This window comes from Bison bison, unplaced genomic scaffold (genome assembly GCF_000754665.1).
Source record: "Bison bison bison isolate TAMUID 2011002044 unplaced genomic scaffold, Bison_UMD1.0 scf7180017864072, whole genome shotgun sequence".
Taxonomy (NCBI): Eukaryota; Metazoa; Chordata; class Mammalia; order Artiodactyla; family Bovidae; genus Bison; species Bison bison.
Genome location: NW_011494644.1, coordinates 10864990 through 10890495, shown reverse-complemented (window position 1 = coordinate 10890495; position 25506 = coordinate 10864990). Strand labels below are relative to the sequence as shown.

The window sequence follows — 25506 nt, the reverse complement described above, 5'->3', positions numbered from 1 at the left end:
GGGAGATCTGTAACCGGCCCTGACAGCCATCTACAGAGCAGAAACACCAAAGCAATTCGGGGACCTGGCTGAGCCCTGATCCTGACCTCACAGAACCCCAACCTGGCCATGGGCTGAGCCCTGACTCTGCTCATCCACTGAGCTCTTAACTCGGCCCAAGCCCGAGCCCTGACCTGAGTCACCCAAGCGGTCGGGATGTTGGCCACAGACTGAAGTTTGTGCCCTGTCTGGTCTGAGCTCTGAGCCCAACCTTAACTGGTTCCACACAGGGCCCCCACATCATTGATAGCTCTGACCCCAAACACAGGCAGAACCAGGGCGTTGACCCCAGATGAAGTTCCAAGTCTGGCTCTAGACCAAGTCCTGAGTGCTAATCCTAGATCTGATCCTGGCTAAAGTCTGAGCTTGGCCCTGAATGAACCTGTTCTCATCCCGCCCTGACCCTGACTACAGACTGAACCCTTGACTCTGCCCAGACTGAGACCCTACCGCCTCACACAAAGCCCCATCCCAGTCACCCACTGAACCCTGACCTCCCTGGCACTCCCTCCCTCAGCCATCTGGTAAACCAGCAGAGCATAAGGATGACTCAAAACCCCAAGTCCCCTCTAATGGGCAATCCCCTTACCTGGCCATCCATCTTTGGGAGGACAATGGACTGTGATGGTACTGGGATGATGGTGACAAAGAAGAGAAACAGGAGGGGGGCTGGAGTCTCTGGGACCTACCAGCAAGCAGAGTGGGGCGGCTCGCCCGAGTGGGGAAGTAAGGGCATGGCTGGACTGTAGAGTGCAGCAGGGAGTCAGGAGCTGAGATTGACCGAAACCCCAGCTTCCCGCCACCCCCACTGCACCTCCCACCCTCTCTGGGAAGGGAAATTACATTTCCCCATTTTAGCAAGGGGTGGTGATGAGGGAAGACTCGGTGAACACAAAGCCGAAAGTAGAAGCAGGACGGAAAGTGAAACTGGACGCAGCCCCCAGTATAAGACTCCCCCTGCCCGGGAGATGGCTGTCCAAGGAGGCTGGGCCCCGCCATGGGCCAGACGGCAGGCAACCTTGGCTGGCGTGAGTTTGAGGCCAGGGGTGGGGGCAGAGGGGTGGGGGCTTGGCTGAGACTGGGCAGAGGATGGGTGAACTTGACCACTGTGGATGGGGGCCAAAGGCTGAGAAGCCGCTATGTGGCCAAGACTAAGGAAAGAGGCTGAGCAACTAACACACACACACACACAAACACACACACACACACACACACACACACGGATATAGGACACAGCTGGCTGAAGGATGGGAATAAAAGAGGCATAACTTGGGGAGAGGGGCTGAGGCAGAGGTTAGGGCTGGGCAGAGGGTGGGGCAGGTTGGCTAGCATGAATGAGGGGATAGGAGTAGAAGGAGGAAATTTGGTGAGAGCTGGGCTGAGGATGGGAAGACCTGACTGGCATGAATGGGGAAAACTGGGCAGGCAGTTTGACCAGGATCAGGGCCAGGCAGATAAACTAAGCATTTATTTAGGATGAATGAGCCCCTGCTCAGTCAGCTTGGCTGAGAACTGGGGCTGGCTAGAGGAAGGACAGAAGGAGGAGGGGACTGGGGCCAAGGAGTCAGCAGCCTTACTGGGTCAAGGATGTGGAGTTCGAAGCTTGGAAGGAGGTTCAAGCTACCATGGGTGATTGAAGGACTCAGAGGTGGAACCAGAGCTATAAGCAGAGGAGCCGATGGGAGGCTCAGGGTAGGGACCAAGGGCTGGAAGATGGGGACAGAACACTTAAAGACCAGGTCCAAACCCCCAGGATTGGCTGCAGAGGGGAAGGAGAAGCCAAGGGAAGGGTCTGGGGGCTCCAGAGTCCAAGCAAAAAACAGGGGGTCAGCAGGAAATGGCACAGCTCAGTTCTGGGTGGGCAATATATGGAACTAGAAAGGACCTCACTCTGTCTTAAGTCTCCAGGGTGTCAGAGTGGCCCCCAAGCCACGGAACCTGAATGCTGGAGATTAGAGACAAGACCCACCATCTTTGGAAGTCCATGGGGGTAATGGAAGCGCCCAGAAGTTCCCCTTACTCTTTATTGAGAGGACATTTCAAGGAGCAGAGCTCAGGGTTTGGAGATAGAGAACAGATAGGAAAGAGGCAGGGAAAGAAGAGGGAGTCAAGAATAGACTTTGACTTAGTAAGCTGTTTTGGTTTGGGTTTCGAGTAGAGTTGTGCAACTGCCTAGGGATTGCTAGATTTCCTTTCCCTGAAGAAGAAACTGCCCTCTTCCCAGAGCTCCAGCCCCACTGCCCCTCTTCCTTCTTTCCAGGAAATGCAGGGCGGGAGGCACTTTGAGAGATCAGCCCATCTGATCCTCCATTTTACAGATGGGAGCCCAAGGCACAGAGATCAGAGGTGGCTTGCTCAAGGGAAGAACCCAACTGAGAAACAGGGCTGCTGCCTCCCATTCCAGGCCCTCCTCCCTCTCCTGGGAGCCCTGATTCTCCCACACTGCAGAGTGATCTACCTGCCTTGGGGCAGGCTGGACCCATCTGTCCTTCTGACTCCCTGGGATAGAGCCTTCAGCATCACCAGCCCTCCCCTGGGGTTCTGGTTCAGGCCATCCAAGCTGCCTGGCTAAGCCCGGGGAATCATTGGCAGAATAGACTGTGCCCGCTGTGGTGGACGTGGTGGCTTTCCTCTGAGGTCCCTGGAGGAAGCACTCAGGCTCTGCATTTGGGCCAATCTGGATGCCAGTTCTGGTCCACTCACCCTCTGGCAGGTCACCCTTCCTGAGCCTCACTTTTCCCATCTGCAAAATAGGGAGAATAATAGCACCCAGACTACCTCGCACCCTTGTGCTGTTTGTGCACTGAGGAAGACACCTGGCCAAGGGAGTTAGTGGCGATCAAGATGCAGCCCGAGATTTGCTTCAAAAGTGGGCACTCTGCGCCGGGCTGTGTATACCTGGGGAAGGGGCATTTTCCTTTCATTGTACAGAGACGCATACGTGCGTGCATGTGTGCCAAGTCACTTCAGTTGTGTCCGACTCTGTGAGACTCCATGGGCTGCAGCCCATCAGGCTCCTCTGTCCGTGGGATTCTGCAGGCAAAAATACCGGAGCGGGTTGCCATGCCTTCCTCCAGGGGATCTTCCCGACCCAGGGAATGAATGCGAGTCTCTTCTGTCTCCTGCATTGGCAGGTGGTTCTTTACCACTCGAGCCACCTGGGAAGCCCACAAGAGATGCCATATGGTGTCTCAATAGCTCATTAGTGGTTTTGAGGGGTCAGTGGGATGACACAGCGGGTGCCTGTAGCACAGGCTCAGAAAAGGCACGGTCCCTTCCTTCCTTCGCCCAAGTTCTCCTCCAGCTCGCCCCTCATCTTGTCCACTCCCCTCCCCCATCTCTTCAGGGCTCAGCCTTTTGCTGCTCTTCTTGCTTCTGGCTCGAGCTGGTGTCTGGGGATTCCCGAGGCCCCCAGGGAGGCCCCCCCTGAGCCTGCAGGAGTTGCAGAGAGAGTTCAAGGTCAGCCTGCATCTCGCCAGGAAGCTGCTCTCCGCGGTTCGGGTCCAGGCTCATCACTTTGTGAGTTTCCCTAACGCGGCTGGCTCTGGGGATGGGAAGATCCCCAACCCCCTTGGGCCCCCACTTAAAGACCTTGTCCCGTAGGCTGAATCTCACCTGCCAGGAGTGAACCTCGACCTCTTGCCTCTGGCAGAGCAGCTCCCCAACGTTTCCACGACCTTCCAGGCCTGGCGTGGCCTCTCTGTGAGTAGGGGACTGGCAGGGTGGGGCAGGCAAACTGGCAGTAAGGCTGGTCTGGGTCCATGGAGATAAAGTCCACTGAATTGAAGATGGATTTGGGGATAAATTGAAGCAGAGCGTCTGGATGAGGCTGGATAGGTCATTGAGTATAAAGATGAGGCTGGATAGATCATTGAGTATAAAGATGAGGCTGGACTAAAGAAATGGCATTAGGAAGAATGTAAGAATGAAGCCGAGCAAGGACAGAGGCCGGGATGGGAATAGAACGGGATTGGGGATAGAGATTAGTAGGGAGGAGGCATGCAGTTGGTATGAGGAGTGAGAATGGTGAGAGGTTAGGAATGGGAAGAGGTTGGAGATGGGTGAAAATGAAGTGGGGGACAGAGGAGGAGTGAGGACTGCTGGTGAAGCTGGGACTGGAATGGGGGTGGGTAGAGCTGGAGATGGGATGGAGACACGGTGACAGGGAGGCTGGACACATGGAAGAGGGATGGCACTGGGATAAGAAGGGGAATACGGATGGGAAGGAAGGTGGAGACAGAATAAAAACAGGTGAGGAGCTGGAGCTGGGATGGGATGGTAGAGAGGGAACAGAATGGGGCTGTGGGTAGAGAGTGACAGGAGGGTGGAGATGCGGTTACGGGTTAGAAGTGAGTTTGGGCTTAAGACTGAAAATGAGGTTGGCAAAGGAGATAGGATAGAGATCAGAGACTGTGGAGATAGGAATGGTGATGAGCACAAGAAAGAAGTGTGAATGGAGATGGGGTTAAGGATGAGAATAGATATGGAGGGACTTCCTGGTGGTCCAGTGGTTACGACTCCATGCTTCCACTGCAGGGGGTGTAGGTTCACTCCCTGATTGGGGAACTAAGATCCCGCATGTGTGATGTGGCCAAAAACAAAAAAAGCTCTATCAAGAATAGATTTGGTGATGGAATGGATGGAGACTGGAGTTGTGTTGGGGATGGGACCCAGAGAGAGATGAGGTGGGTTGCAAGTGGATCCTTGGCCTGCAGGCCTTTCCTGATGCCTTCCCTTCCCCTGCCACAGGACCCAGAACGACTCTGCTTTCTCTCCCTGACACTTCATCCCTTCCATACCCTGTTGGGAGGGCTGGGGAAACAGGAGTTCTGGACCAGTTCAGAGAGGATGCAACTGCAGGCCACGAGGTTGGATCTCCGAGATTTGCAGCAGCATCTCCGCTTCCAGGTAGAGTGTCCATCCACCCTCCTCCACCTCCAGAGACCAACACACAAAACTAAGACTCACTGGCTCTTTTTTTTTTTTTTTTGTAGTTTTTTCTTTTATTTTTCATTGTCTCCCTTTTAAAACACTCCCCCTGCCCAGACATAGGGTGTCTGGAAGGAGATGCTGTGTGTGTGTGTGTGAGTGTGTATGTGTAGGTGCACGTGGCCCTGGCTCTGCCCCCTGAATCTCTTCTCTTGGGGTCTTGGTCTTAAATGAGAGACGCCAGGACAGCACCTAGCATCAGCAGGTCCTGCAGCCAATTAGGTTTCCTTCTCTCTCATCCTCTGACATCACCAGATTTTCTTGAACATTTCAAAGGGAAATAGGAATTTTATCCTTAATAAAAGGAGAATAGAAAAGGAAGACAGCATAAAAACTAACCAGATCACCTTTATGCCCATTTCTGATCCTAAGATGACTCTTGAGAGAGGAGCTTCTGGTTCCCTGGTGGCCTAGTGAGACTCCTACTAAGCCTCTTAGGACTCCAGACTTTCACTCCTGGGGACCAGGTTCAATCCCTGGTTGGGGAACATCCTTAAACCCTGGACCACCACAACCAAAAAAAGAAAAAAGAGAGAGAGAGGAACTTCCAGAACCCCCAGTCCCCAGGGCAATCCTGGTTAACAGCCTGCTCTGTGAGCACCATCTTGCCTTGTGACTTCCAATTTTTTTTTGAACCAAAAAATGAATCAGGCAGTTCACATGAAACAATGACATCATGGAGGATGTGAAGTAGGGGTTATCCAGGGAAATCTTAACTTTGTGGTCTCTGATGTCACTCTATACCATGGGGCACAGAAAGAGATAAGGTTTCACTTGGGGTCCCAGGCTGGCCATTCTCTGACCCCCTGGGCCTCTCCTTGCAGGTGCTGGCTGCAGGATTCAACCTTCCTGAAGAGCATGAGAATGAGGAGGAAAAAGGACTGCTTCCAGGGGCTCTGGGTGCCCCCTTGCAGATATCTGCCCAGGTATCCTGGTCCCAGTTCCTCTACACTTACCGGTTGCTACACTCCTTGGAACTTGTCTTATCTCGGACCGTGCGGGACTTGCTGCTGCTCTCCCGGGCCGGGAACTCAGTCCAGGCCTTGGGGTTCCCCACACCCAGCTCCCAGCCCTGATGGAGTGACCTCTTGGCTGAACCCATTAGGACTTGAGGACTGGAGTCTGGGCCATCAGACAGCCTCCAGCTCATTTGCCTTAGACAAGGCACAACCCCATCCCACACCCTACCCAATAACTTAAGGCCCCTCTGGTCCTTGTCAGATATTTATTTCTTAGATATTTATTTATTGTTTAGAAAAATGAAGGTTTATTTATTGTAATGGGGCCCTGCTAGTCATCCTCAGACTAGGCCACCATGCTGTCTAATAAAGCACTCCCACCCTCTCTCTGCCTTGGTTTCTTTCCAGAGAAGGGGTGCCTGACACCCTGAGGGGCCCTGGCGCAGAGGCTGCAGCTTTTGGCCACCCTGGACTCCTCTCTGCTCCTCCATTTTGAGGGTTTCTGGCCCACCTTCTCCCACTCTGGTTTGTTCAGCTGGTGGTTGCCATAGTAACCAGCAGAGTTCCTGGACTCAGCTCCCATTCTGGAAGTTCCAGGCAACCAGAATGCTTCCCTTTGATTGCAAATGGAGCAATGACCCTTTCCTCCAAGCTGGCTTCAACCTCAGAGGTTTGCGTTCCTCCTCCACAGCGCCGAAGGCCTGGTCAGGGACGGGGTTGGGAAGAGCAAAGAGTGGGTGCTGTCCGAGAGGGAAGGCTGTAGGGAGAACTGTCTCTGTTTTCACTCGGTCTTCTGAGCAGCTGAGATGGATTTAGGAGGCAGGCAAGGCAGGCCCTCAGAGAGAGGCAACCCCAGCAGGGCAGGGGTCCATCAGCCACACTGAAGAGGCAGACTCCTTAAGTTCACAGTTCTCGCCGGCATCTGGTTCTGTCTGCTCCACGGTGACACACGCAGCAACTCAGGCCCAGGGGGGAGGTTGGGGGTGTGTGAAAAGGACGTGTCCAAAGTGACAGAGGGAGTCAGGCTGAGCAGGGTTCAATCCAGCCGTCCCAGAAGCCTTGCTCGGCGCCTGGCTCCCGAGGCCTTGAATCCCAGTCACTGGGGCTTTGGCTGGCCCAGCCGGGCTCGCAGTTCCTGCATCATGCCTGGGTGTGCCAGGCCAAACCTGCAGATGGAAGACAGGCCATGGGGAGCTGGCCTCCAGGTGCTGTCAGCCTCTTCCCCAGGCTGGCCGGGTCACCCCACCACCCTGTGCTCACCCCTGTCCCAAGGGACTTCTCCTGGCTGGCAGTGGAGTCCCTTCAGGCCTGAGGGACCTTGGCTCCGGTGGCTGCTCTGGCTGGATTCTCTGCTCTGGGGCTGATGGCTCCTCCTCAGGTGGAGGGCTGGGAGGCCCCTCGGGTGGCTCAGGGACCGGGGTCTGGCGGAAAGAGGGCCGGGAGCGGCGCTGCGAGGAGCTGCGGGACAGGAATACTCGGCTCCTCGAGACAGAGACGTCCAGGCGGGACCCGGGGAGCAGGGCCTATAGGGAAGAGGGCACAGGGTACCACGGGGCCAGCTACAGCTTTGGGATTTTGCTCCGTCCCGCCCTGGACCCCACCCGGAGCACTCACCTCACCCCACTTGCCGTGAGCATCCTGTCCAGCACTCCCGTCAGCCTCCCTTTGTGGTCCAGGCCCAGCCTCCGCAGGGTCCTCATCGGTCGACTGGTCCTCCTGGCCTTGGACACCCTCCAGGCCTTGGACACCCTCCAGGCCTCCTGGATCAGTCTCTGCGACCTCTGCCTTTTGGCCTCCAGTCACCCCGGCATCCTCCACGTCAAGGGGCCTTTGTGTTTTTCCCTCCTCGGGGTGCTGGTTCCCATGCTGCGCCTCACCACTCTGCCCCTGCTCCCTCACTCGCCATCCCCCAGTCTCTCCTTCCCACAGTGCCTGCCCTCCCGGGAGGTCCTCTGCCCTCAGCTCCTGCGAGCCCGAGGGAAAGTCATCCACCCCACAGATTCCTTCTGCCCCTGCTGATTCCCCCAGCCCCACCGGCTCTCCCTCTGGCTCACCCTCCAGGGTAACCTCAAGGGCCTCTGCTTGGCTACCTTGGCCAGGCACCTCCTCCTCAGCTGAGCCCTCCAGGCCAAACTCCTGCCCCCTTCTCTTCTCTCCCTCTGCAGCCTCCACCAGCTCTTCACCTCTGTGAGCTTCCTCTCTCCCTTCCAAATCCCAGCCTCTCCCAAAGGCATCCCCAGCCTCTCTTTCAGGCCCTTCCCCAGGCCCAAGGGCCCCTCCTTCCAAAGCTGCCTTATCCTCCACCATCTCGACAGCCAAAGAATTTGCCTCCAGTCCCTCGATGCCCTGGAGGCTCACAGCCTCTGCCTCCAGCCTCCAGCCTCTCCTGGAGGCTCTGTCCTCCCCGCAGGGCCCAGGGGCCTCTACCTCTTCCTCCTGGGTTTCTCTGGTGTCCGACTCTCCCAGGAACTGGCTGGTCCCTGCCTCTGCCCCGAGCCTTGTGCCCCGCTCCTGGTTCTCTGCTCCCAGGGCCTCCCCCTCCTCTGCTCCATGCCAGGCCTCCTTTGCTTCCATCCACTCCCCACCTGCCTCTGGGATCGCTGGCCGTGCCAACTCTTGGCCTCCTCCAGCCTCCACCACGGATGCCTGGCCTCTTGTAGCCTCCTCCTCCCCCTCTTCAGCATCTCCTTTTTCCTCCTGGGCATCATCTCTCTCCACATCCTTTCTTCTGTTTTCCCAGGCTTTGGCCACAGAGCTGTTAGGCTTCACATGCCCCACGTGCCTGGGATATTCCTGCAGGCTCCTCCCTGTCTCCTCTCTGCTTGGGGCTAGAATGCTCCGGAGCTCTTCTTTACCCACCGGCCCTTCTTCAAGTTGCTCTGCTGTGGTCTGTGGGCCTCCCATCAGCTCAGGTTCTTGGCCTTCAGTGACCTTGTGCTCAAGGCCACCCCACTCCCCCTCCAGTGCTTCATTCCCTGTCTGAGTCTCTTCCTCCCCGCTCTCCCCATTGAACTGCTCGGGCCTGGCCTCTGGGGTTGCCTCCAAGTCAGCATCCCCTTTAGCCTCATTGGCTACTTTGTCCTGGGGCAGCTCAGCCTCTGCGGCCGAGCAACTCTCCTTCTTCTGCTCCTCAGCCTCCTCTGTTTGTACTACCTCCTTGAGACTGGCTTGACCAGCCTTGACCTCTGAGTCTTGCCTCCCCATGGCCTCTTCCTCAGCCCGATCTGCCTGGTCCTCAAAGCCCTCCCTTACCTCCCCCACTGACCTCGGACCTTCCTCAGCCTCCCTCCCTGCTGCCTGGCCTTTGGCTTCTTCTTCCACTCTCCCGGTTCCTAGGACCTGGGTCTGTTCAGGGAACAGGCTTGCTTCGGTCTCTCTGTTCTCATCCACCTCCTCCTCCTGGTCTCTCTTGGAGGTCTCCTCTAGGGCCCAGACCCTCCCAGTACCCTCTGGGATCCTTTCTCCTGGGACTGCCCCATATTCTGTCTCCTCGACTCCTGGGAGGTCAGCCTCCTCCCTGCCCAAGGCTTCCCCATCCTCAAATTCTGCCCCTGGTTCCTGCGTCCCCTGTGCCCTTGTGCTTCGGCCACACCTGACCACTGGCACCCCTTCTTCCCTCCCAGCCCCTTTGGCCCCAGGGCCCTGGATCTCCTCTGCGGCTGCCTCACTGACCACCTGCTCTGACTCCTTGCCATCCCCTGCCACCTTGTGCCCGTCAGCACCGGCCTTCCCCTCAGGCTTCTTGTGCCAGGTCCGCTCTGACTCCACCCCTCCCGCCACTGACTCTGCTGCCCTGACCTCTTCCTCCTCCCGTTCCCGTGTTCCCAGTGTCTCCTCTCTCTTCACTTCCTGCTCATCATGCTCCTGGCTCTCCAGAGCTTGGCTCCTCCTATCTTGACCAGCCTCAGACCCTGCCTCAGACTTCTTTCTGGCCTCCACGGGGATACCTGAATCCTGGCATCTGATGGCTTTGGCTGCCTCCCAGTCCTCAGTGTCCTGCCTCTCAGCTTGAGACCCACAAGAGCTGCCTTCTCCCCCACCCCGGGTCTGTTCTGTAGCTGAGCTTTCCTCCCAGCATCTTCCAGTCTCTCCAGGCTGTCTCAGCCCTCCATCCTCCTTGCTTTGACTGCCTCCAAGACCCTCCAGGGCCTCCTGGGCTTCCTCTTCCACCTTCCCCAGGGGCCTTCCTGCAGCCACCTCCCTCAGTTCCTCAGCTGCACATGCCTCCTTCCTCTCTACAGTGGGGACTTCATCTCCTATAAGGTAGGAAACAAAGGTGCTGAGAGACTCCTAGGAAAAAAGAGGGAGGGAGACAAAAGGCATTAAGGGGAGGCCCAGCCCTTTCCCTGGGAGTCCTGGACCAGAGGAACTCAGGATAAGAAAGAGGGGTTCTAGGATCTGGGGGAAAGAGGAGGACAGGATCTGCAGAAGGAGTAGGAAAGGGCCTAGATGAGAGGTCTGTGGATGTGTTTGCGGGGATTGGGGGATTGAAATCCGGAGAATATTGGGCTAACAGGCTGCGTGATCCTGGGGAAGGAATCTGGGTCTGAGGAGAGACTCAAAGGGAGAAAGGAAGGTGAGGCCCTAGAGAGCAGGGTGAAAGTCTCCAGCATCTCTATGCCCCTCTCACCAGTGCCCCCCTCAAGGCCTGATGCAGCCCAGGGAGATGTAGCCGGAGGAAATCCATCCTGTCTGTCTCTGTCTGTGTGTCCAGAAAACGGATAATGACTGTCCCCACCCACCGAACCAGTCTTCCCCAGTACCCAAGACACTTCCTCTTCCCCTGTCTCTTCCTGACGTATCCCCACCCCAAGCCCTGCCCACAGATGCTTCCAGCGCAGGTTGGGAAATAGGTATCTATCACATAAGGGATGTGGATGTGCATTTGGAGCTAGAGAGCAAGGGAAGAAGACCAAAAGGGAAAAGTGGGAGCTGGAGACCTCAGAATTGGGGTCTACTGAGGCAGTAAGGGGCAACTGCAGCTCAAGTGACTCAGGTCTTGTATTTACACCTCGGCCATTTCCGTCTCCCCTCAAAGCCACAGCCTCTCTGTGAGAGGAAGCTGTGGTTCCTGTTTTGCCTGGGGACAAGTAGGAGTGAGCAGGGGGCTGGTAAGAGCTCTGGTTTCTCATTTCAGGGTCATTAATGCTTCCCCAAGAGGAAGAAAGAGCTGGATTGGTGGCTCCAGCACCCATTAGCTCATCTGTAGTCATTCTTGCAAAACGAAACTTGGCTACACTTTGTATTGTGGTTATTCACGTCTACCTCCCACCTTCGAGTTCCTTGAAGGAGGAGGCCATGTATGACATGCTGCTGAATTTCTAGAGCCAGTATGGGTAGTAGGATCCTGTTTTTCACTGGTTGAGTGATCTGGGAAGCATACCAAAGGGGGTACATTTCAAACAGCAAGTCTGAGGGCCTGGTGGGGAGGAAGAGCTGGGAGAGGTGGGCACTGACTGTTGGAAGCTCACAAGAGAGATTAGCAGGGGAAGGACGTGATGAAGAAAATGCAGGATGCTACTTTACCACCTAGAGGAAGGTAAGAGAATAAATGCTCCTTATTTGGGACTACGTGAAATGACTTTAATCTACACCTCTTCCTCTATCCCCTCCTGGAGCCTCACTTTCCAAATTTTCAATGAGAGGAACTAGATGAAATCGCAGACTCATAATCTCCGGCCTTAGAATCATTTGGTCTAAGCACCCTTAATGCAGGCAGGAATCTGCAGCCAGCTCAGCCAGCAACCCTGCCCATGGTGCTCTATTCTTAATGCCGAGTTTCTAAAGTCACCTTTAGGTCTGATGTTGTATGATCATCAGTAGCTTTCCTTTTTTGTTTTCTCATCTGTAAAACCAGGATTGACCTACCTTGGTTCTAACATAAATTAAGAAAAGAGTTCTCTTAACTCTTGGATACTGCCAAGAGATAAGTCATGAAATCTTTTTAGGTGGGTGCTATCTTTACTTACAGTTTCTAAAGCAATCTAAAGGCAACAGATAGGAATAAGAATGATGTGATGCGGCTGCCTTTGTTGTCAGCCAGAAACAGTCTGGGGGTAGCTGTGTGGCCATATTTGTTTCTGGCAGTTGCAGGCCGTGATAGAAGCTGAAGCCGTTGGTAGCCATGACTAGTGCTGGCACAACGTTCAAGGCCTTGGGCGCTGCTGCCTAACATCATGGCTCTTCTTGCTTATCCTATACACACCAGTTTTAAACCGGTGGTTCCAGGGTTCTCCCAGCCTCTATCTCTCCTACGCGCCGAAGTTCGGAAGGTCTAAAACGAAGTCAGAGAGAAGACCCGGAAGTGGTGAGGACCTTGAAGCACGTGATGAGGGACCCACCGGTGCTGTCACGTGACTGTCTGTTTAAGGGTGCGGGTGCGAAATGTTCAGCTGCTCTTAAAGGTACAGGCTGCAGGGCCCCCTGCTTTAGAGGGGACAGGGGCAGAGTCCGACAGCGGGGCGTGGTAGGGCGTGCGAGGGCGGGAGATGGAGCCCCGGGTTAGGGTCGTGGCTCGCCGGACGTGAGTGCAGCTGACTCGGAGCTGGGACGGCAATGGGGCGTTGATCCCTCTTACCTGTCTCAGATCCTCATCCGTCCCATTGGAGCCAACTTTGAACTCTCGCTGACTTCGGACTCCCGGGGGGACCAGAACTTGATGCCATGGGAGGCTGTGCGGGCTCACGACGGCGCCTTTCGGATTCCGAGGGTGAGTATAGCCGCCGACCCTCACGGGATTGACTTCCTCTGTCCTCGCGACGTACCTGACAGGCTCGGGCGCTGGTCGGCCCCGGGAGAATATCCATGGGACCATCGTGCACCTGAGACTGGGGTGGGGGTCATGCCCTCTTTTTCTCCCCCTTTCAGGGGAGGAGACAGACCTGGCACCTCGGCCTCCGCTGCAAGACAGTCAGGGCGCCCACTGGAAGAACGCGGTGGGCTTCTGGTGAGTGGCCTGAATAAGTAAAAAGCGTGTGGGAAGAGGGAAGCAACAAGAGGAAAGAGGAAAGAAAGAGTTGGGTTTCAGAAAAGGGAGCTGAATTCACAAAATATTTTTGTTGTTTGTTGTTTTAGTCGCTAAGTCGAGATTCTTTTGCAGCCCAGTGAATTGTAACCTGCCAGGCAGGCTCCTTTGCCAGCAGGATTTCCAGCAAGAATGCTGGAGTGATATGCCATTTGCTTTTCCAGGGGATCTTTCCCACCCAGGGATGGAACCCACCATTTCCTGCCTTGGCAGGCAGATTCTTTACCACTGAGCCACCAGGGAAGTTTTTTTTGTGTTTTTTTTTTTGCCCCGAGGTCCACTGTAAATTTTCCACATTTCACTCATTCACTTTCAGTCAGTTCCGCATATCACCTGGAGGGTTATTTTCTTCTTGTTTTTACTGCAATCAACTCAGCCTTTAAATTTGTAAATACTTGTATTTTTTAAAAGAAAACGGTAAGTCATTACCCTAAATGGAAAACCAGTATTTTCTTAATGCATTTTTTAATAAATGCATCACTAACTTTAAAAAGTTTTCTGTCTGCCTCCTGAAATCATTCAAACACTAAGCCTTGGGAAATAATTTTAGCACTAACTTAAACATCAGGGGGGCTTCCCTGGTGGCTCAGCAGTACAGAATCCACCTGCCAAGCAGGAGAACCAGGTTCGATCCCTGGGTCGGGAAGATCCCCTAGAGAAGGAAATGGCAACCCACCCAGTATCCTTACCTGGAAAATCCCATGGATAGAGGAGCCTAGCTGGCTACCGTCCATGGCATCACAAAGAGTTGGACATGACTTGGTGATGTTTACAACAACAGCAGCAAGCATCAAGGACTTGGATAGCAGATTGGGTTGGAAGTGAGGCTTCTCTCTCTGAGCCTCAGTTTCTCAGCAGTAAAATGGGAGGAGCAGCAGTACCACTTCGTAGGCTTGTGAAAAGGACACATGAAATTCTATTGCTGTGCCATGTTCCCTACCCATCACTGACAGCAGCTGTGGGAGATGAGAGTAAGTGAACAAGATCCTTCATAGATCATAAAGGGTATTATCTTCTTTTGATCTCTACATCACTCTGTGAGATAGTCAGCAGGAAAATTTGTACCCCCATTTTACATATGACTCGACTGAGTCCACTCAAGTAGGAAGTGGCAGACTTGGGACCTGAACATAGTCCTTTGGGTTTCAAGCCCCCAGGATCTTTCTACTGTACCACAGTTGGAGACAGTGGATCCGTGGATGAGAAATGCCCCAGGAACTGAGTCATGATGGGAGCTTGGAGGAGAGAATCATCAAGGATGACTTTCTTCTCTTCCTGGGAGAGGTCTCAGAGATTAGATGTGAACCTAAATTTGTCATCCCGAGGCCTGTATTTTGGACCCTCCCACTACATGGGGATGTGGTCAGAAGACAGAGAAAAAATAAGGCATGGGAAAGTGAGAGGTTTGGTGCTGGGACGGTGGATAGATTGTAGTCCTAAATAGAGGTTATGATCTATTGTCTTTTGTCAATTGTATCTCAATAAAACTGGGGGTGGGGGGACTCTGTCCTGCTCACTCCAGGCTCTTGGGCCTCTGCAACAACTTCTCTTACGTGGTGATGCTCAGCGCTGCCCACGACATCCTTAGTCACCAAAGAACACCTGGGAATCAGAGCCATGTAAGTGACCCTCTCTACCACCACCACCAGTCGCTGTGGCAAGAGGAGGGACTCACCTCAGGCAGAGACCCACTTGAAACACTCATGGAATGGGGTGGGTAAGGGGTGGGGCAAGATGGCTAAAGTTTCCAGACCTCAGAGCAGTAAGGGCCTTTAAGAATCAACTGGTATGGGCTTCCCTGGTGGCTCTGTGGTAAAGAATCTGCCTGCCAATGCAGGAGACAAGGGTTCAATCCCTGATCTGGGAAGATCCCACATGCCGCAGAGCAAATAAGCTCATGAGCCACAGCTATTGAGCCTGTGCTCTGGAGCCCAGGAGCCGCAACTGTGGAGCCTGTGGGCTGCCACTCCTGAATCCTGAGTGCCCTAGAGCCCCTGCTCTGCAACCAGAGGGGCCACCACAGTGAGAAGCCTGCCCACTGCAACTAGAGAGTAGCCCCCACTTGCCACAACTAGAGAAAAGACTGCACAACAATAAAGACCCAGCACAGCCAAAAGTAAATAAAATTTAAAGCTTTTTTTTTTAGAAAATAATCAATTGGTGCTTGCAAAACCAATTGCAAACTCAAATTTTGGCTAGGTGGGACTATGGTCTAAAGTATGGTTTTTTAACCCCAGCATTATTGTTGACATTTTGGGCTGGATAATTCTTTGTTGGGTGACTTTCCTATGCATCATACGATGTTTAACAGCATCTCTGGCCTCTACCCACTGGGCTCTAATAGAATGTCTCTCACCCTCCAGTTGATGACAATCAAGAATGTCTCCAGACATGGCCAAATGTTCCCTGGAGGGTATAATCACCTTTGGTTGAGAACTTCTTGTTTATCATGAGCTGGAAGAGGCAGGCCTAGGAGGAGCAGCTACCACCTTGCAGGTCCAACAGGGAATTTGGCCCAAGACCACATTTTTCTGGAAACCTAGGTTTTTAAAATTAAAGTTCCTGAGTGTGTTACCCAAATAAAGTCCGTTTACAGGGCCCCCTTTGGCATGTCGACCATTAATTTGAGACTCCCGTGGAAACCCCCTCCCCATTGTGCCCATCAAGTGAGATCTCAAGAGGCCAGGGCTAACCCAAGGACATCCTTCAAGTCAGAGCAAAGCTGGGAATGGAACCAGGCCTTGTTTGTCTGCCCTCCTGCCTCCCTGGGTGAAAAACTTTCTTCTCTCCCATCAGGTGGACCCAGACCCAACGCCCACCTCCCACAATAGCTCATCTCGATTTGACTGCAATCCTGTCTCCACAGCAGTGAGTACCCATCTGGTCCTCCCCTTCCCCTTCTTCTGGGTCCATAGATCCCACCCACTCAGAACCCAGCACCCATGATTCTAATCATTAAGGCTGCCATCTACTGAGCACTTCCTGTGTGCAGCATGAATTAGCTTATTGAATCCATATAACAGTACTGTGAGTTAGGCTCTATAATTATCTCCATTTTCTAAATAAACTGAAACTCAGAGAATGTGAATACTGAACACATAGCTCAGGAGCAGCAGAGCGGGGACTGGGATCCAGACCTGTGTGATGTCTGAACCTGTGTGTGTAGCCCATCTAATCGGATTTCTGTCTTTCCCTGGCCACTGGGTTGGGAGGCTTGTCCCTGGGAAGGTCTGGGGTCTCATTCGATTCTCTGATCCCAGGCGGTGCTTCTGGCCGACATCCTTCCCACCCTCGTCATCAAATTGCTGGCTCCTCTTGGCCTTCATCTGCTGCCCTACAGGTCTGGGTGTGGGCTGTGGGAGGCAAGGCAGGTGGGGTCTGTGAGTGGGGAGGCGAGGAGGGCTGGGGAGCTGGGAATGGTAGCTGACCATCCGCATCTCCCACCTCCCTTCAGCCCCCGGGTGCTCACCAGTGGGATCTGTGCCGCAGGAAGCTTCCTCCTGGTTGCCTTTTCTCATTCGGTGACGATCAGCCTGTGTGGTGAGTGGGAGGTTTTATGTCAAGTGGGGGGTTCAAAGGATCTACAACAGACAGGGTAGTCTCCCCAACTTCCCAGAGGAGAAAGATCATGTTTTGTAACCCTCAGACACCTGCTAAGACTGTCACGGTAGGAGACGGGAGATGAGGTCAATCTGGAGGGATAGGTAGGAGAGATGGGAGAAAATGGACAGAATAGATGGAGATCGAGATGAGCAGTCACCAAGAGTTTGTGATGGAGGTGGAGGAGGCATCAAGGACAGGGAATTCTTGGGAATTCCCTGGCGGTCCAGTGGTAGGACTCAGCGCTTTCATTGCTGTGGCCCAGGTTAGAAAACTGGTTAGGGAACTAAGATCCTGCAAGCTGCGCACCCAGCCAAAACAAACAAAAAGAATGAGTTCTTACTCTTGATTTGATAGCTGGGTGGGTGGAGGGTGCCATTCCCTATAAGGGGACGTACGAGCAAGGGGCTTGGTTCTACTTCACATCTGGAGCCCAGCCTGTCCAGGGGAGCTGTTTTTATTTATTTGATTTTTGGCTGCGTTGGGTCTTCCTTGCAGCATGAGGGCTTTCTCTAGTTTGTGGCATGTGAGGTCTCTAGTTGTGGCTCAGTGTTCTCTTGTTGCGGAGCATGAAGTTGGTTGCCTGGCATCATGTGGGATCTTAGTTCCCCAACCAGGGATTGAACCCACATGCCCTACACTGGGAGGCGGATTCTTAACCACTGGATCAGCAGGAGAGTCCCAGGAGATCTCTTTTACAACCGCTCCGTGCAGATGTAGAGGCGGCTGTGGCCACGCCTGCTTAGGGGATCGGGGCTGTCGGGGAAAGGCTGGGAGTGGCCACTGCCATGCTTGTCCTCCCCCAGGTGTGGTCTTGGCTAGCATCTCTTCAGGTCTGGGGGAAGTCACCTTCCTCTCGCTCACTGCCTTCTACCCCAGGTAAGCAGGCAGAGCAGGGAGTGAGGGGAGCGGGGGGTCCCGCCGCTGGCTGTGGTCCTGCCTAGTGCTACTGTGTTCTCCTTCTCAGGGCCGTGATCTCCTGCTGGTCCTCAGGTACTGGGGGAGCAGGGCTGCTAGGGGCGCTGTCTTACCTGGGCCTCACCCAGGCTGGCCTCTCTCCCCAGCACACCCTGCTGTCCATGCTGGGCATCCCCGCCCTGCTGCTGGCCAGGTAAGCAGCCGGGATTCAAGGATCGAGAACTTGACCATGATCCCGATCTTCAGATCCCTACAGCCAAGTGGGAGGATGTGGCTTCTCTGACAGGCCTGGGTTTGGATTCTGGAGCCTGCTCCTTGTTAGCTGTGTTACATGGGACAAGTTGCTTTATGTCTCTGACCCTCAGTTTTCCCATAGGTGGACTCTGTTCATTTTGTGTGTATTTTCATGTGTGTTAGGAAAACATTTTCACTGGTCAGTCAAACCTGTGATTTCACAGAAGATTGCTTAGGACCAGGCCATGTAGCAAAAGGGAATCAATCGAAAGGGAAATACTAAATTAAAAATATGATATACAGGAGGGATATGGACGTGGCAAATATCATGAAGGCAAAACATAAGTGACCGAACTTTGGGAAGTTCTGGTCTAGTACAGGATGAGCGCATCATAAATGGAAGCTGGAGCGATTATTGGGACTTCCCTGGTGGCTCAGTGCTAAAGAATCCACCTGCCGATGCAGGAAACTCGGGTTCAATCCCTGGGTGAGAAAGATCCCCTGGAGAAGGTAATGGCAACCCACTCAAGTATTCTTGCCTGAGAAATCCCATGGACGGAGGAGCCTGGCGGGCTACAGTCCATGGCATCACAAAGAGTCTGAGATGACTTAGTGACTAAACTACAAGAGTGATTATTAGAAAAATAACAAGAAGGCAGAACTGACAGGCTTGTTGTGAGCCGAGAGTCAAAACGAGGGCCTGTGGATTAGAAACAACAAGGATATATATTTCAGCTCCAGAGGAAGAAGCATTTTTGCACAGTTGGAGGCTCTCTGGCCGGGTTTGAGGTGTCTTGGAGGAGAGGAGGAACGATAGGGGCTATCCTGGGAGGGAGCGGCCTTTCCAGCCCAACAGAGGCTCTTCAATCTTCTCTTCATTCTGTCCATTTCTAGCTATTTCTTGTTGCTCACGTCTCCTGGGCCACAGGATCCCGGAGGGGAAGCGGATTCAGACACATCAGCTCGGCAGCCCCTGATCAACAATGAGGCCTCAGAGTCGAAGCCAGGTAGGAGACTCAGGAGCCCCTCAGAGCAGTGTCACTTTCTCTCTCTGGGTTTCAGTCTTTTCCTTTCTACTGTGGGAAGTTTGGAGGGGACGTGGATGGGCATGTCGGTTATGATGAGAGCCAGTCACATTCATCGAAGAAGGAAATGGCACCCCACTCCAGTACTCTTGCCTGGAAACTTCCATGGATGGAGGAGCCTGGTAGGCTGCAGTCCACGGAGTCGCTAAGTTTGGACACGACTGAGCGACTTCACCTTCACTTTTCACTTTCATGCGTTGGAGAAGGAAATGGCAACCCACTCCAGTGTTCTTGCCTGGAGAATCCCAGGGACGGGGGAGCCTGGTGGGCTGCTGTCTATGGGGTCGAACAGAGTCGGACACGACTGAAGTGACTTAGCAGCAGCAGCAGCAATCACATTCATCTTTTCATGAAACACTCGTCTTTGGGACTTCCTTGGCAGTCCAGTGGTTCAGACTCTGTGCTTCCAATGCAAGGGGCGTGGGTTCAGTCCCTGGTCAGGGAACTAAGTTTCGATATGCCGTGCAATATGGCCAAAAAAAAAAAAATTTATCAAATACTATGTGTTGTGTCATTTGTAAACAAATAACTGGATCAGAAACTCATTTTCACATGTTGTTGATTAGTATTAGAAGAGCATGACAGAGTGATGTGCTTGGAAATGACATGGTGCAAAGGAGAGGGGTTCTACTTAGAGAAAGTGCTCATCGAAGGCCTTTTTGAGGACATCTCATTGGGCTGAAATATGAAAGACAAGGAGTCAGTTCTGTGTACATTGGGGTGAATAGGTTCCAGGCAGAGGGACCAGCAAGTGTTAAGGCCCTGTGGTGGGAATGAGCTTGGATGTTCAAAGAAACAGAAAGAGGGGCCCAGTGTGGCTGGGAGCAGGGCCCTGTATACCACCATCAAGCTGTAAGCTATAGGGACCTCCCTGATGGTCCAATGGTTAAGACTCTGCCTTCCAATGCAAGGGGCACACAGGTTCAATCCCTGGTCAGGGAATTAAGATACCACATGCTGAATCGTGTGGCAAGAAAAAAAAAAAGGCTAAACAGGAGTCATGAAAAAGTCTTTTATCTGGTTACTTTTTTTTTTTTAATCATGGTAATATCCATACCATGAAGTCTAGCAGTTTAACCATATTGAATTGTACAGTCCAGTGGTCTGTGTGCATTCACATTGTAGTATTGGCTGGTTGATTCCTGCACACCAGCACCCCTTTTTCTGAGTCAAGGTGCTGACCTCACCTGCCCTTCTCTCCCTACTGCCCTGCAGGCTCCGGCTCACCCCTCTCCCTTCAGGAAAGGTGGACCGTGTTTAAGGTATAGACGATGGCTGTGGCGTGTCCCCCGCGGCCAGCGTTCATCACCCGCCTCCTGCTCATGTCTCCTGACTTTCCAGGGCCTGTTGCACTACATCGTCCCCTTGGTGCTGGTTTACTTTGCTGAGTATTTCATCAACCAGGGACTTGTAAGTGAGGGCTGCCAGGAGGGGTGTGGGAGCAATGATGGGGTGGGGAACAACAATGTGGGTGGGGACCCACATGGCCTTGTCCATCTCCCCTGTCTGCTCTTTGCTGCAGTTTGAACTCCTCTTCTTCCGGAACACGTTCCTGACTCATGCTGAGCAGTACCGCTGGTGAGAAGTGTTGGGGTGTGTGGCAAGACTGGCAGGGGGCTGGGGGCACCCCTTGATGATAAGGACTGGGGTTGGGAGGGGCTGCCCTGCCGAGGAGGCACCAGAGGGGCTTCCTCCTTCTCTGTGCCCCATCGAAGGTACCAGATGCTGTACCAGGCTGGTGTCTTTGCCTCCCGCTCCTCCCTCCGCTGCTGTCGCATCCGCCACACATGGGTCCTGGCCTTACTGCAGGTACTGAGCCCCTGGCCCTCACTTTCCTCTTCCCTTGGCTCCCAGCTTCCCCAGGTTCCATCATTTCCCTCCCTCAGCAGGGGTTATTGATCGCATCCCATCATGTTTTAATCATGGGGAATGGAGGCCAGCAGGGGTCTGTGTAAGTTGCATGGCCTCAGGTGCCCAGCAAACCCTGGTGCAGATCCCAGCTTCTATACTAGGTAGCTGTGTGATTTAGGGCAGGTCTCTGAACTAATCTTGAACCTCAGTTTCCTCATCTGTAAACTGGGCATGGTTGTAAGAAATGGAAATGTGAAGCATGAAAGAGCTTGTGTATCATGTCTTAATCAGTTAGATGACTATTTACCCAAGCCTCATGCAAAGAGACAGACTTTCAAAGAATGTTTCTGACAATCAGAAAACATCCTGTTCTTTTATCCTGGGTGGTTAATTACATAGAACCAGTGACTTTGTGAGTAAAGTAGGTTATTTATCTCAAGACTGGTGAGCAAATTCATGGCAAAGGTCATGTAAGTGATTAAGCTTTAAACGAGCAAAAACACCTTTCCGTACAAAAATTTTAATGAAAGGAATTTTACGTAACCAGCAATCATGTTTCATTGTCATGCGATTAAAGCCACCGAAGGTAACTAATAAACCTTCAACTTTTTTTTTAGAAGAAAACATGATTTTAAACATTCATATATCTTTTTATTTGTTTCTAAATGTCAGAGTTCTTGGTCAAACAAAAGTAAGTCCTTATTGTGTGCTCAGCCACTCAGTCATGTCCAACTGTTTGCGATCCCGTGGACAGTACCCTGCCAGTTTGCTCTGTCCAGGGGATTTTTTTCCAGGCAAGAGTACTGGAGCAAGTTGCCATTTCCTTCTCCAGGGGATCTTCCAAAACCCAGTGATTAAATCCACATCTCCTGCTTGGCAGACAGATTCTTTACCACTGAGCCATCAGGGAAGCCCAAAGCAAGTGGTTGGCAACCTCCAAATTATTTTAATATCCCTCTGGACCATGCTCTTAGGAACAGAAAGAAAGAAAGAAAGTAAACTTGATCAGTCTTCAACTGAGAGACCCCATGGACTGTAGCCTGCCAGACTCTTCCGTCCATGGAATTTTTCAGGCAAGGATACTGGAGTGGGTTGCCATTTCCTTCTCCAGGAGATCTTCCCTACCTAGGGATTGAACCTGGGTCTCCGCAGGCAGACTCTTTACTGTCTGAGCCACCAGGGAAGCCCAGAAGGGCATATAGAAAGGTGACCTTTAAAATAAATCTCACAAAGGTCCATCTAGTCAAAGTTACGGTTTTTCCAGTAGTCATTTATGGATGTGAGAGTTGGACTATAAAGAAAGCTGAGCACTAAAGAATTGATGCTTTTGAACTGTGGTGTTGGAGAAGACTCTTGAGAGTCCCTTGGACTGCAAGGAGATCCAACCAGTCCATCCTAAAGGAAATCAGTCCTGTATATTCATTGGAAGGACTGATGCTGAAGCTGAAACCCCAATCCTTTGGCCACCTGATGCGAATAACTGATTCACTGGAAAAGACCCTGATGCTGTGAAAGATTGAAGATTGAAGGCTGGAGGAGAAGGGGAAGACAGAGGATGAGATGGTTGGATGGCATCACTGATGTGATGGACATTGAGTAGGTCCGGGAGTTGGTGATGGACAGGGAAGCCTGGTGTGTTGCAGTCCATGGGGTCTCAAAGAGTTGGACACGACTGAGCGGCTGAACTTAAAGGAAAGTCCTTTGCCCTTTTTGAATAATTTTAACTCACTTCTATGATAACAAGGTACAGCATTAGAATAGATATACTTTAATGTTAAGTCAACTGCATGCAAATATCCTCTCAGTTTCTTCCTTATTTATTTAAACCACTGCCAGCCCAGGGCTTTGTACTTGCCAAGTTCCAAATTGTATCAGCTGTTAACTCAGGATTCTTCATTAGATGCCACTGAAATGGGTCACGTATGATTTTCGCTATAATTTTAAGCAAGGCCACTTCATAGAATTAGCGGCGTATAGTTGTTTGATTCCATTACAGAAAGCATCTGGCCCTAATGAGCCAGGTGAATGTGTCTATAGTATTTCTAGGGTGACCTTGGTATTACTAGGGTGTGTTCTTTTAGATGCAGATCTGAGCCCACCTCAGGCTTCCTGAATTAGAACCTCTGAGGGCAAGGCCTGTGTAGGTAACAAGACCCACAGGCGATCTGTATGTATTGGCTTGGCCAAAAAGTTCGTTCGGGTTTCCCCACGCCATACCCAATACATTAAGCATGTGAACCCCTGAGGTGGCCTACAGACTGGGGAGGCAAACTTATGTCCCACTTGGGTCAGTAGAATGCCTTGAAGGACTAGGGCATGGAGGAAGGGACCTACACCCTTGGGTGGGGTCAACAAGCCTTCCTAGAATGCAAGGGAACATCTAAGCCCTGGTTTCTCAATCTCAGCTTTATTGGCATTTTGGGCCTGGATGGTTCTTTGTTGTTAGGCTGCCCTGGGAGCCATAGGATGTTGAGCAGCGCCCCTGGCCTCTGCCTACTCCATGCCCGTAGCACCCTCCCTCCCCAGGTATAACAACCAGGAACATCTCTAGATGTTGCCGCATGTCCCGTAGGCGGCAGAGTCACACCCAGTTGAGAACCTCTGGTCTCACTTAGCATCTGGTTGGTAAAATCAGGGGGAGGGGAGACCCCTCCACTCAGGGAGCGTTTGGGAGGAGGAATGAGATCATGGGAGTGAGAGTGGCCTTCATCCAAGCTGAGCCGTGAACAGTGGTGACTAGGAGAGCCCAAGTAGGGGACCGCAGGCTAGCATCCCAGACAATGGGAGTGACACGGGCACAGGGAGGAGGGGAGGAGACCCCCAGGGTCCAGGCTGCTGGGAAGCGGTAGGGAGAAGGCCTCCCCCAGATCCCAGGGTCCGGTAGGCCAGCTGGGTGTTGGAATTTGGTCCCCGCCTATCAGCCCTCACCTTCATCAGCATTGTCCCAGAACCGGGACCACTGGACAGGATGGCACCTCCCTTCTCGCCTTCCTCTGGTCCCCGGTTCTCCCCTCCTCTCTCCCTGCACCCACAGTGCCTCAACCTGGCGTTCCTACTGGTGGACGTGTGGCTGAGCTACCTGCCGAGCATCTACCTCGTCTTCCTGATCATTATGTTTGAGGGGCTCCTGGGGGGTGCAGCCTACGTGAACACCTTTCACAACATTGCCCTGGAGGTCAGCACCAGCCGGGCGAGGGCTGTGGGTGGGCGGCCTCTCTGGGAAGAGTCCCAAGCAGGGGTGTTGAAGACTGAAGCCTCACCTTTGCTCCCCACCCTCCCCAGACCAGTGATGAGCACCGGGAATTTGCCATGGCAACCGCCTGTATCTCCGACACCTTGGGGATCTCGCTCTCAGGGCTCCTGGCCCTGCCTCTGCATGACTTCCTCTGCCAACTCTCCTGACATTCTGACTCCTTGGGACACAGGACACGCTGACCTGGGACTCTACTGATAGGTGGGCAGGTTGGACTGACCCCATGCCCACCCAGATCCCATCTATGAGGTCTATCCCCAGCCTTCTCTACGTGGCTGGGGTGTATAGAAGTGCTGAGGCCCCATTCCCCTTGGATGGAGGGGCAGCAATTTTCCTACCACTACCAAGCTGGTTTCGGGGAATTTCTTGCCATTAGACCCTCGGAATAAATGCCTATTTTATCAATTGACTCTTATGCCATTTTTCTCTCTGAAAATATTTCCTGGGACTTTCCTGGTAGTCCAGTGGTTAAGACTTCACCTTCCAATGCAAGGGTTGGGGGTTCGATCCCCGGTCGGGGAGGTAAGATCCCACAAGCCTCTGGGGCAAATAACTAAAACATAAAACAGAAGCAATATTGTAATTCAATAAAGACTTTAAAAAACAAAAACATTTTCTTCTGTTCATAAAAATAGTCTAAGTTCACTATGGAATATATACAGGAGAGTGTAAAGGAAGCACTTCAGTAAATTGTCTAGTCTTTGAGGCTTTATTTGTTAATTCCTTTATTCATTTACTCATTCATTCACTGTGTGGGACAATCTATATGCCTTTTTTTCTGCCAACATGTAAGTTTCCAAACCTACAGAGGCTGAAAGAACTTGCACAATGAGTACTATTGTATGCCCCACCTGGCTTCTACAGTGAATGTTTTGCTCCGTTTGCTTTGTCATGTAGCCAACCTTCCACGCACATCTAACCTTTCCTTAGTTCAACTTATTTTTGTGATGTATTTCAAAGAGGGTGACTACAAAACACCTCCCTCTAAATGCTTCAACATGCAGTTTTACCTAGAGTCCAGTCTTGTTTACAGTCCTTTTTCAAGGTATTATTTATATACAGTAAAGTGCACAAATCTGTTACATATTTTCAAAGTAACTGAGGTTGACTTTGCAGTATTTCCCACACTTCATTATTACTGTCTCTACCATATTTGCTATACCTGTGCTCTTTGGAAGGAATAATGCTAAAGCTGAAACTCCAGTACTTCGGCCACCTTGTGCGAAGAGTTGACTCATTGGAAAAGACTCTGATGCTGGGAGGGATTGGGGGCAGGAGGAGAAGGGGACGACAGAGGATGAGATGGCTGGATGGTATCACTGACTCAATGGACGTGAGTCTCAGTGGAGTTGGTGATGGACAGGGAGGCCTGGCGTGCTGCGATTCATGGGGTCGCAAAGAGTCGGACATGACTGAGCAACTGATCTGATCTGTGCATAACAATACTTTATTAAGATTTTTCATTAAAGCAATTAACTTAATAAAATTTGGTTATTTTAAAGGGAAACAATGTTACTATTAAAAATCATGAGTTTGGAATGCTAGTTATATGTA

The 25506-nt window shown here is 52.3% G+C and overlaps 3 protein-coding genes across 6 annotated transcripts; 2 read left to right on the top strand and 1 right to left on the bottom strand.

Annotated features, from left to right (window-relative positions):
* The first annotated feature begins 921 nt into the window (after positions 1-921).
* IL27 (interleukin 27) lies at positions 922-6372 on the top strand. The gene is made up of 5 exons (XM_010837265.1): positions 922-1067; positions 3386-3558; positions 3643-3741; positions 4789-4947; positions 5853-6372. Exons 1-5 carry the CDS (start codon positions 1037-1039, stop codon positions 6102-6104), a joined length of 714 nt encoding a protein of 237 aa, XP_010835567.1. The 5' UTR covers positions 922-1036; the 3' UTR covers positions 6105-6372.
* On the bottom strand, positions 6240-10763 carry APOBR (apolipoprotein B receptor). The gene is made up of 4 exons (XM_010837266.1): positions 10618-10763; positions 7602-10277; positions 7248-7510; positions 6240-7153 (listed from the first exon to the last, which is right to left on the bottom strand). Exons 1-4 carry the CDS (start codon positions 10672-10674, stop codon positions 7084-7086), a joined length of 3066 nt encoding a protein of 1021 aa, XP_010835568.1. The 5' UTR covers positions 10675-10763; the 3' UTR covers positions 6240-7083.
* Positions 10764-10847: 84 nt separating this feature from the next.
* CLN3 (ceroid-lipofuscinosis, neuronal 3) lies at positions 10848-24562 on the top strand. Of its 4 annotated transcripts, none has more exons than XM_010837268.1 (17): positions 10848-11526; positions 12216-12391; positions 12574-12696; positions 12855-12933; positions 14534-14630; positions 15808-15879; positions 16272-16351; positions 16466-16551; positions 17418-17490; positions 17579-17722; positions 18658-18770; positions 20064-20110; positions 20190-20258; positions 20371-20426; positions 20564-20657; positions 23734-23874; positions 23982-24562. In XM_010837268.1, the coding sequence occupies exons 3-17, from the start codon at positions 12651-12653 to the stop codon at positions 24099-24101; spliced, it is 1317 nt and encodes a 438-aa protein (XP_010835570.1). In that variant the 5' UTR covers positions 10848-11526; positions 12216-12391; positions 12574-12650; the 3' UTR covers positions 24102-24562. The 4 variants fall into 4 exon arrangements, with proteins under 4 accessions (XP_010835570.1, XP_010835569.1, XP_010835571.1 ...); XM_010837267.1 differs by having other exon boundaries at positions 12196-12391; XM_010837269.1 differs by having other exon boundaries at positions 11032-11098; positions 12196-12391.
* Positions 24563-25506: the final 944 nt, after the last annotated feature.